The sequence below is a fragment of the Bos grunniens genome, chromosome 3, assembly GCF_055505025.1.
Source record: "Bos grunniens cultivar Pamir isolate PY7600 chromosome 3, Bosgru_T2T1.0, whole genome shotgun sequence".
Taxonomy (NCBI): domain Eukaryota; kingdom Metazoa; phylum Chordata; class Mammalia; order Artiodactyla; family Bovidae; genus Bos; species Bos grunniens.
The window spans coordinates 26534270-26546350 of NC_141167.1; the positions used below are offsets into that span (position 1 = coordinate 26534270).

Sequence of the window (12081 nt, forward strand, 5' to 3'; positions counted from 1 at the left end):
AGGAATGGATAAAGAAGTTGTGGTACAAAGATATATAATGGAATATTAGCCATAAAAAGGAATATTTTAAAGTCAGTTCTAGTGAAGTGGATGAACCTAGAGCCTGTTATACAAAGTGAAGTTAAGTCATAAAAAGGAAAACAAATATTGTATATTATTGCATATATCTGAAATCTAGAAAGAGTACTGACGAACCTATTTGCAGAGCAACAACAGAGATGCAAACACAGAGAACAGACTTGTGGGCACAGTGGGGGAAGAAGAGGGTGGGACAAATTGAGAGAGTAGTATTGAAACATATACAGTACCAAATGTAAAACAGACAGCCAGTGGGAATTTGCTATATGACACAGGGAGCTCCTCCCAGTGCTCTGTGACAACCTAGAGGGGTGGGATGGGGTTGAAGGTGGGAGGGAGGTCCAGAGGGAGGCAACATATATATATCTATGGCTGATTCATGTTGACATATGGCAGAAACCAACACAACATTGTAAAGCAATTATTCTCCATTTAAAAATTAAAAAAAAAATTTTTTAAGGTAAAACTGAATGGGAAAATACTGTTTTTATTTAGTATTATGCTGAGTATTTGCTATGCATTTGAAAAACCAATGTTTTTAAAATATATTTTCATCAATTAAAACAATTATTTATCAAATAGAGAACATTTTTTTAAGAAGGTACCCAGACTAAGTTTATAAAATGTCAAGACATTCTGTTCAAAGAGGTAGATGATACTAAGGGCAAACACTGACATTACTGTGGATTTGAAACTATACTGCCTTCTATAGACATTCACTCCCAGAATTCATCCCTCCTTCCAGCAGAATTTTCATGTGGGGATATGCCCTCCTCCATTTGGTCTCAGTGGCAAATTACCCCCACCCCTTCAGGAGACAGTTCATGACACATGAGCAAACAGTACATCCCTGGCCACTGACTGTTTCAGTATAACCCTACACCAGTCCAATCAGATTGACTCTTAGGGCTTTTGCAGGAACTGCCAGAAGACAGTAACTTCACTAGATTTGAAATAATAGGTACATGAAACTCAGATGTGCAATAACCCCCCGACAACATAATAGGAAAGTCTACCTGAGGATGGAACCACCTAGTCAAAGTGGAAACAGGAAATGGAGAGAGCAAGAGAACTGATTATATCATTTTAGCCCCAGTGCAAAGCTATGCTTTAAGCTATCCCTACCTCTAAGAGGCCTCAGTGAATAAATTCACTCTCACTTATTCAGCCTGGGTTGAATACTTTTTTTACAACTGTAAAAAATCATAACTTTCTCTACAATAATTTCAATGCAGACTCATGGATGAGGAAAGATCTTTCCCAAGTTCTTTCCATATAGCCCAGCTGCATCATTTAATTCCCTTATGTCTCAATATCATCAACAAAATAAAAGTATCAGCCATTATCTGCTTTAAAGTGTTGTGAAGGTTAAAAAAAAAGTTTGTGTAAGTAAAATGATATTTAAATCCAATGCCCTATAGAAGGAAAAGAGGTCTCACTTTTTTAAAAATTATAATTTTATTCATTTATTTTTTATTTTGGGCTATGATGGACCTTTTGTTGTTGCGCGGGCTTTTCTTTAGTTGAGGCAAGCAGGAGCCAGTCTCTAGTTGCAGTGCATGGGCTTCTCATTGAGGTGGCATCTCTTGCTGTCGAGCACAAGCTCTAGGGTAAGGGAGCTTCAGTAGTCGTGGCCCATGGGCTCAGTAGTTGTAGCTCCCAGGCTGTAAAGCACAGGCTCTAAAGTTGTGGCACATGGGTTTTGTTGCTCTGCAGCATGTGGGGTCTTTCCAGATCATGGATTCAACCCATGTTTCCCACATTAGCAGGCAGATTCTTTACCAATGAGCCACCAGGGAAGCCCTCACTTTTTAAAAAGACATTTTAGGAAGTCATTTTTACAATATGCATTACTATAAAAGTTTCTAGGCACAAGGAGATTAACCAAGAGTACCTGCTATATTTAGATTCAAATCTAATTGCATTCAAGTCCATTTCTACACAGTACATGTGGATAAGAAAGAAAATTCAACTCCAACTCTAGTAGTCTTGAGATCAGGTATTAATTCTACCGCTTATAGGTTTGTATGACTTTTGGTAAAATAACCTCTCTAAGCATCTTAACTCTGTGCCTGTAAAACAGAACACTAATATCTATCTCAAGTTACAAAGGTTTTGTGAGGACCAAATAAGGCAACAGTTACAAAAGCTCTTGGTATGGTGTCTGCATATAAAATTCCTTCAATAAAATGTATTAAATAATGTTTTCCTAATGTGTTATTCCATCCTAAAGGAGATGAGTCCTAAGTGTTCTTTGGAAGGACTGATGCTAAAGCTGAAACTCCAATACTTTGGCCACCTCATGAGAAGAGCTGACTCATTGGAAAAGACTCTGATGCTGGGAGGGATTGGGGGCAGGAGGAGAAGGGGACGACAGAGGATGAGATGGCTGGATGGCATCACCAACTCGATGGACGTGAGTTTGGGTGAACTCCGGGAGTTGGTGATGGACAGGGAGGCCTGGCGTGCTGCAATTCATGGGATCACAAAGAGTCGAACATGATGAGCAACTGAACTGAACTGAACTGAATGTGTTGTTCAAATGCCTAAAGTTGGAGGAAAAATTACTTCAAGGGAAAGGGAGGAACAAAGTTAGGAGTTTGGGATTAACATATACACACTATTATAAATAAAATAGAAAATCAACAAGGATCTACTGTATAGCATAGGAAACTATACTCAATATTTTATAATAACTTATAAGGGAGAAGAATTTGAAAAAGAACAAGTGTATGTATGTATATATGCCTATATATGTATATATATATGTGTGTGTATATATATAAAAGGAATATATATGTATAAAAGGATCATTTTGCTATACACCTGAAACTAACACAACATTGTAAATCATACTTCCAAAAAAAAAAATTTAAATAAATTTTTAAGATATACTTATTTCACTGTCCATAATCAAATAGTACCTTATAGTTGATGGAAGGCCATTATTTATTTGGAAGTGACTTTTTCTTTATTCAGTGCTACACAAGAAAATAGTACATCCTGCAATTAAAGGTTGCCTTAGATTTAATAAAGTACACTGATTCCCATTTTAAGAACTATAGTACTTAACCAAATAAACTAGTATTTACCAAGATTTACATTAGAAACAGAAAAGAGTGTGTGTGTATTTATATAGTCAGGTATAATTTTACTTTACATACCTCTGTAGGTCAACTATTTCATTGTTAAGGGTATCTAGCTCCTTAATAGCAGAGAAATCTGCAACAGGACTTGATCCTATGATGTTCTAAAAACAAAGAGTTCACAATTACAACATTATTACTATAAAAATTGCACGTGGAAAAGCATTAAAAATGTTTAAAAGTACTATATAGATACATGTTTTATGGTATTACTAACACTTTAACTCACTTAAGAAAACTATCGTATCTAGTGTAATTTCACACACATACATACAGACATATTTCCTTAAACTCTTTAAAAGCTGTTGTTCTATAATATATACCACCACTTGAGATCTCATTGTCTTCATCACTTATCTTAGCCTGTCTAGAACACTGCAATAAAGAAGATAACAGATTTATAAACTAATTCCTCCACTGAAGCATAAATTTCTTGGGGAGATGAATGGTGATTTATTTGTATTTGTATCAAACAAATGATGGTTGATTTTATTTAATTAAACAAATATTTACTTTCCTTAAATACTTTCAGCATCTCCTCTATTTAAACTAAAGCCAACCACCCAGCATATTCCACAGTAAATGTTAAAATCACCATACATGAAACTATCTTCATATGATATAATTTACATAAGATTTTCTTTTGATAATGAAGATATCAGAACTAGTCTCTGAATGGTATTTGTATTTAGAAAACCCAGCTGATTTATTCTGGGTCCTGCTATTTTACTAGCTGCATGATTTCACTGTAAAACAGGGAAATAATCTCTTGCCTGCCCACTTCAAAAATTAAATATTGCATATGAAATCATTCTACAAAGTTTATGATATTTTATAAATGTAAGCTATTATAATTAACTTCAGAAAATGCTCTTTAAAGATAGAAAGCCTCGCAATGACTTGCTTCCACTCTGGCTCAATTTCCTTTGTGAACCATTTTTGTCCCCTTACATAACCAGCTGAAGTCAGGGAGAAAAGATAATTGTTCCTTCAAACACTTGACCTATACCCTATGCTACAAGCAGATTGACAAATAACGGGATGATCACCATTAGGATATGTTAAAACTGAGATTTAAACATGTAAAACTAAGATATATTGAGGACCTTATTAGCAGAACACAAAACTTACTATTATGCTGCTATGAACTTAATGTATGTCACCAACTTGCACAACAGAAGAAGAAATCTGGAAGTTCACAATATCCTATCTGCTTATAATTATAAAGGTTTACAAATAACTTAAGTAGTAATCTGAAAACTGTAGCGCTGTAGGTAAGGCAGGTATTATTATAAATCTCATTTTAGAATTAAGGAAACATACTAAAGGACTTGCTTAAAGTTGAACCCAGCTAATAGGCAATATTGTCAAGAGACTTTCTAATTAAATTCAAGTGCTATTTCACATTATGCCCCTTAGCACCTGCAAACTAAGACAATTTAAATAAAACTATTACCCTAAAAGCCAACCCAATAAACAGATACATCCATAAAATGTGGCAAATAATCATTTCTATACTTCTTTACGCTACACTGCATAACAGTCTTCATGTGCTTTGTTTTGATCATCAACACCAAAATTAGGATCAATTAGGATTCAATTAATGCTAGTCTCAATTTTATATTACAGATCTGTACCAAATGTACCTCTTACAGTGTTTTACTACATGTTTCACTAATACACAGACCCTTACCATTCCATATTAAATTAGAAATTTTAAAGTGAGTTTCTGAATGTGACAACTATTTACCAGGATTTTAACTTATGAACTAAGCCTGGCCAGACAATTTGAAAGGTGAACAAAATGAAAAATAAGCATTTAGTCTCACTTTCATCACCAAGAGTAACTTACATCACCTAAAAGCTACTGAGAACTTTGCTATCAGAGGTGCAAGCAAACCAAGAAACTCATGACTCCCACACCTCTTCTTATCACTCTAACTCAAAAAAAGTGACTCACATTTGACAGTCTTTCACTATTAAAAATATCATCAAGTAAGAGTGAGATAAATAAGTTTAACTTCAAGCAAGTTACAAAGTGATACCACAGATGACTCCAGAATGAAGATTACTTAGTTGGTACAGATTAGTGTGCTTGTGTGCGTCAATTACTGACACAAAAATTAAACTCCCATTCCAGAGCAATAAAATGACATTCAACCAGGAAGCATGGAAAGGTACAGCTAACAGTATATAAGGCATAATAAGAAAAATGTACTTTTTTATGTTCCCTTGTCACAGAATACTTTCTCTCACCCTGTTTTGTGCATTACAGAAAAGTTCCACTTTGGTGATTCTAAGTGCATCAGAGAGCCTAAGGAAGGTAAGTTAAAATGCACACAAGGACCAAGTGACAGACATGTGACAAAAGCATGCTGTTTAGGTATTTTCTCTGCATCAACTTAACTGCATAAAAAAACCTCTAATTTCAAAATGTATCTTGTAAACCAAAACCTGTAATGCTAAAAAAGGCATAAAGTAAAGCTCTAACCTTGAGAGAGTAGAGTTAAGAAACTGACAGTACAAGAAAGGCGAAAAGCAGAGTGCTGCAGAATGGAAAAAATAGTCCAAACTAGAAAAAACACAGAAAGGAAAGCAACGTTCAAAAAAGGATTAGTCAAAGCTGCAAAAATGCAGTTCTAAAAAAATTAGATTATAAAGAGAAAATAGATTATTTGAACGACAAAACAAATGCAAATTTTAATTTTTAAGGTTAAAATTATTGGTTATAGCTAAGACAACAGTGATAAAATCCCATTTTAATGAATACTGATATCTCACATAGAAGTACCTGTGCTCTAGTGAATGGACTTTACTAAATCTACAAAACTGAAAATTCTGTACAGCAGATGCAACTCAAAGTGTCTACTAATTAGAGCCTTTGATGAACAAACATAATTTGCTTCAGAAAGTTCTGCTGTATGTGTATTCTGTGTTGGTGGGAGATTCAGTGAGTATAAAATGAAGAGGGCAAGGGAAAAATGCAGTCTATATAGGTGAAAGAAGATGAAACAACACAGCATTCCATAACTGAGGTACAGTTATAGCAGGGGGAATAAATACAAGTTTGTAATCTTTATCTTTCCAGGTGGCATCACTTTTAGCCTTCTCTACAACTTAGGGGCTCCATGTCCTACATCAAAATAAATCTCAAAAATTCACAAAATGCTCCTCTCCCTAAACACTGACAAAGCAGATTATCAAACAGTTACTTTTCTTGAAAATAAGAATAAAAACTCTTACACATTAACTTCTGTACTTAATGGCTATAAATTTCCATTTAGTTGAGTTAGAGAAAATAATCCAATTTTGATTTATCCGATTTGTTAAAATGGGATTTTTTAACCTATGCAACAAAATTAATGCAAAACCAAAATAGTCTACTGACATTTTAAAGAGAACTCTCCTCATATCAAATATGTGACAACTCCTACATATATAACTTCAAAGAATCACTACAGTCATGGTTACTTTGTAGGTCACAAGAAATTTAAAGATATGAAGTTCATAGTTTTAAGGCAAATAGCCACTAGAGTAGGCAGGCTCTTTTAAAGCTCTATTACAAGGCCAAGGTATTATAAACCATAATATTAGGAAGTGTTTCTAGACGAGAAAAGAAAAATTAAGATACAATATTACTAAAACATGTAGTTTTGAAAATCCCCACTACTGGCCAGAACCAAAAGTAGCTGAAACCTGTTTCTAACTATTCAGATATGAAATGTGGTTGTATGTTCAGGAATAGAGGTCATCCATATGGCAAAAACCACATAGGTTTTTTCCTCAAAAAGTTTTTCTTTTCATGTAAAATCAACAACAAGTAATCATAATCTCTTAGGTGTTATTTTCAAATTTTTATTGCTTTCTCCAAGTGTGAATTATCAAATAAAACATAATAATTCTTATAGGTTTCATTTAAAATCAACACTCTATTAATAAAAATTAATTCACAAATCCATGAGGGGAAAAACAAGATCAAGTTTTCCCAGTTTTCAGACTGGAAAACATGGTTGCCATACATGTAATGAATGGTGGGGAAAATGAGCTATAGCCCAAGGATATCATACAAGGCACTGAACATATTTATAGATACAAATTAAACTACAAACAGTATACTGCTCTGTTTCTAGCCAAATATATTTTCTCCACTATTCCATACAAATTGAGTTTGTCATCTGACATAGCATTTGTTTCTTTCTGTTAACTGCATTAAGGTTTTAAGTTGTCTTACCTTTTGTAAAGTGGCCCTATCTGATGGTGGGATCATCTCAGGAGTAAGAATGTGAGGAGGATCAATGCCCTTTATTAACTTCTGATTGATTAAGTGAAAAGCCAAGGCAAATTGATCTTTTGAAAGCTTCCCACAGTTCTTTGTGTCACATAATGCCCTGTGCAAATAAACAAAATGAACAGTATACAAATGCCACAAGTAACATTCTAAAAATCCAGAGGAAAATTAATATGACTATGTAGCTCTAAAATAATCATCATTTGAGTTAAAAAAGAAAGTCACACCAACTCATGGCTAGCCCAAAACTCACTAACATGTTAGAAGAGAGATATTAGCTATTAATAAAATGGGGGGTGTGTAACTTGGGTTTGCTCTGTGCTTTCTTATTGATTTCCAGAATCACTATAGAGTAAAAGTTGTGGTGGGCCAATATTCTCTGCTCCCGACATTTTAAACATTAAAAGATGTTAAATAAAGCCTAAAGTTTTGACAAATTTGGTTCATTCATGGCATTAGAATGATTATAAAACAAGCAAAATACCCTGTGTCAGCTTGTTTCCTGCAACTTTTGAAGCAGGAGGATATAAGGATCCCCAAGTCAAAGAAAAACAACAGCTACAAATGGAGATCACGTGTGGAAAGAAGGCAGCAATCTGGAAACCTTTACAAAATCACTTGAAGAGAAACAGCAATGTTTTATTCTATTTGCTTTTTCCTTTTTCTTTCTATTTTTTTAAACTCAGCTTTCTAAAGTTCTGATCTGAATGATTCACTGAAAACCAATGTGGCCTAACAAAAAGACTATGGTGTCAAAGAAACCTTGAATTCTGCTTTTCTACTTATTTCTTCTTGGGAAGTTGGCCATATTTTTTAACCTCTCCAAGCCTAAGTTTCTTTATCTACAAAGTGGAGATAACATCCATCTTGCAAAATTACTGTGAGAATTAAAGACAAAGTACAAAAGAAGTTTGGGCATAATGGGAAGCCCATGACAGCTGCCACTTATTCAGCCTAGGCACTAGAAAGTGAAAGCTAACATTAGTTATATGTATTTAATCTTTTCCAGTCTTGAGTTCTTATTCTTTTTAAGGCAGATCTACTGTCCTTTGTTCTTTTCTATGTTCCTTTTTGCAACTATGTGGTACCATTTTTGATGTCTGCCCCTTGGAATCTCATGATAACTAACCTCAATATAATGAGACAGATTGGCAGCAGGCACACTATAAAGCATTTTCATTATATATTATCTCATTTAATGTGAAATTCACTAAAGATGCTAAAGTTTGTCACTTTTAAAGACCAAGTGTGTAGTTCCCATGTAAAGATGTAAGTATACATATAATCCTACAGAATTATACAATAATGCTTTCAAGATCCTGCTTTTTAATACTGTTTAAATTTCAGAATTTTGGATTGTCCTTTAAAAACTGAAGTTTAATAGTTGATATAAACCAATGCTGGATTTTAACATTCTAATAACTGACACTGTCAACCTCATAAAATTATAGGTAACCTATCCTCAAGCTTTTGTCCACTACTCAGAAGAAATCATCAAGAGGGAGGGGATATACGTATAATTATGGCTGATTTGCGCTGTCCTATGGCAGAAACCAATGCAACACTGTAAAGCAATTCTCCAATTAAAAAATAAATTTATTAATAAAAAAATCATCAGACAAAAGTTTTACTACAAAGTTCTAAAACAAAAACTGTCCTACTTACTAATGCCTAAAAATATTAATAAGAATATACAAAAGTAGAGCTGATACAAAACCATTATTTGTTTTTTAAATCAGCTTAAAGTCTTACCAAATATGGGCTAGTAAGGCAGAAGGTAAGCCTGTCTTCAGGAAGATTTCACGGACTTCCAATCCTGACACAAATCCATCCATATCTTTATCAGTTTTCAAGAAGATTTCATCATATTTAGCTTTTTCTGCAGGGGATACAATCCACTACAGGAAAAAAATACATATATATATATTTCTGCCAAAATGAAACAAACTTTCAAGTGTCCCCTTTCAAGTCATGACAGTATCTGTCACAAATTCTCAGCAACTCTATCCCACTAACTATAGCAACAGTGTGTCACTTCCATCACACCCCAACTGAAATGCTGTGATGAAGAGAAAATTACAGAAAAAAAATATAGGTTAGCTACAGGGCCTATATTTACAGATGCCCATTTTATTTTGTTTTAATAAAGAGTAAATTCAAGCACAGTTAACTCTTGACTTGACCACATTAATATATGTAACTGGGAGAGTTTGTGTAAATAAAAGACTCAGATAATTCTAAATCTCCATTTTTTTAGTTTCATTCGGCATTCTTAACTATAGCCGAACAGTTAAGAATCAGGTGGCTGATTTGCATATTCTGTCATTATTTTCCCTCACTCAATCTAACAAGAAGCTGGCTACAGGAAAAAAAAGGCCTTGGACAACACAAAACTGGATAATTTGACCCCAAAGAATCAAGAGTTAACTTGAGATTAAACAAACAAAACATCTAATAACTATGCCAGGGCAAGCATGCCAGATTAACACAGTGTATTTTCTATCTCCAACTTGAATTCCAGGTAGATCAAGGCAAAGCCAACAAAACATCCATATGACCTAAGTAAGGCCAAATACAGAAGAGCATTATCTGTCTTCTCTAGGACATCCCATTAGACAAGTTCAACTGGAGGGAGCCCTGAAGTTTGATCCTTTTGATTGTTCCTTCTATCTTCATCAAGCGATCAGTTGCTAAATGCCATGCACTTTGTTTTTTAAAAAAGTCCTTTAACAATGATAAATCTATACCTGTCTTAACGGTGCTTTGGTAGGTAAAATGCCTACTGGTGGGAAGGAGTGGTAAGATTCCTTGGCTGATGCTGAAGAGGGGATCAACCGCACAGGGCCTGATATACTGACCGTTTTCCTCTTAGAAGGTGGCACCAAGGCTGGAGGCAAGGACATTGGCACAGGTTCTTTCTCCAGTGCGCAGTATACCAAAAACATGGCCTTCAAAACAGATGAACCAGAGTCATATATATTAAAACCACTTAACAACATCCACCCACAAATTAACTTTTGTTCAACAAAAAGCATCTTCAAGCTGCCTCAAATTCTTTTATTAAGAAATTAAGATGGGAAGGAAAGAAAGAGGAAAAAAGGGAGAGATGAAAGGAAGGAGGGATAAAAGGAAATAAATTAAAACTAAGCAACTTTTAGGAAGATATCCTAAGCAGTAAAAACTCGGACACACAGCCTTCAACTAAAAGTCTTGTAATGTCAAATGAAAACAACCCGGGGGAAAAAATATTTGCAAAGAAAGAACTAACTTTCCTAATATATAAAGAATTCCTACAAATTAACAGAAAAAAAAAAACACAAAATCCAGTAGGAAGATGGATTAACAGATAATTTGTAGAAAAGTAAATACCAGGCCCATCCTTTAACTTACAAAAATATGCTCACTTTCACTCACAAGGAAACAGAAAGTTAAAACTATATGAAAACACCCTTTCCCATCTATCGACATAAGTCCAAAGTTTCATAACACAATTTTGCTAACTACAGTGGGCCAACAGACACTCTGGTACATTGCTAGTCAAAGCTCACACTAGTACCACGCCTACTGCAAGGCATTCTGGCAACATCCACCAAATTATTGACTTCCCATTTGGCTCAGCAATCTGGTATCTGGGAATCTATCTTTACATATTCTCTACCTGTCTACATAGGAAAGGCTGTATGAAACAGGTTATTAATTGAAGAACTGTTTGTACCGGCACTTAAGTGCTCATCAACAGAAGACTGGTTTAAAAGACTGGTATATCCATACAATGAAATACTATCAAACCTAAAAAAAAAACAAAAACCACCAAACCCATGGGAAATATTCTGTATCTTAATTGCAGTGGTACCTTCACAGAAATATACAATTGTCAAAACTCATCAAATTACATATTTAAATTGAATGCAATTCATTGTATGTAAAGTAGTCCTCAATAATGCTGACCAGAAAAAAGAATCATGGAGCACTGTGTGTGAAAAGATATCCAAAATACAATGTTAACATGAAATTAAGTATAGTGTTGAACAGTGTGTATGTATAATAGTGTATAATCTTTGCAGTAACAGGATAATAGTTACTCAAATTTGTTTCAATTTGCATTAAGAAATTCTAGGAGTATAAACAAAGGCAGGATACATAAGAATATACAGAGTAGGTGTAAATGGAGCAGTTGGGGGCAAGGATGAGACTGATATTTTTTTCCACTGAATATCCTTTTATATTGAACTGATTTATGAACCATGAAACTATTTTACCTATTAAAAGTTATTTTTAATTATAAAATACAAAAAAAAAAAACCCCACAAACTTTCTATTTTCAAAAGCTTGAATCACCAGAAACAAAACAATCTGGCTAGCACATACTTTCAACCAAATTCACAATATATGTGAGTATATTAGCTTGGCACTGAGTTAAAAGAAGTGAATAACATGCACATTAAAGGTCAGCATTCCTCTTGTACAGATGGGAGTCATTTCCTGGAAAAGTGGACACTTGAAGCAAAAAAGCTATGTCAGCCATCTGCTGCCAATAGACAACACATTTTTTTAAAGTTAAAAAAAGTA

At 34.3% G+C, this 12081-nt stretch overlaps 1 protein-coding gene across 23 annotated transcripts in view; it reads right to left on the reverse strand.

Annotated features, from left to right (window-relative positions):
- EPS15 (epidermal growth factor receptor pathway substrate 15) overlaps window positions 1-12081 on the reverse strand; it is a 140304-nt gene that overhangs the window by 73961 nt on the left and 54262 nt on the right. For 12 of the 23 annotated variants that reach the window (XM_086387753.1, XM_086387720.1, XM_086387828.1 and 9 more), the window contains 4 exons: window positions 10371-10460; window positions 9265-9410; window positions 7456-7612; window positions 3243-3328 (listed from right to left, as the gene is read on the reverse strand). In XM_086387753.1, the coding sequence (XP_086243879.1) occupies window positions 3243-3328; window positions 7456-7612; window positions 9265-9410; window positions 10371-10460 (479 nt within the window). Of the gene's footprint in view, window positions 1-3242; window positions 3329-7455; window positions 7613-9264; window positions 9411-10259; window positions 10461-12081 lie in introns of all 23 variants that reach the window. The other 11 variants (XM_086387703.1, XM_086387672.1, XM_086387800.1 and 8 more) reach the window with 1 other exon arrangement.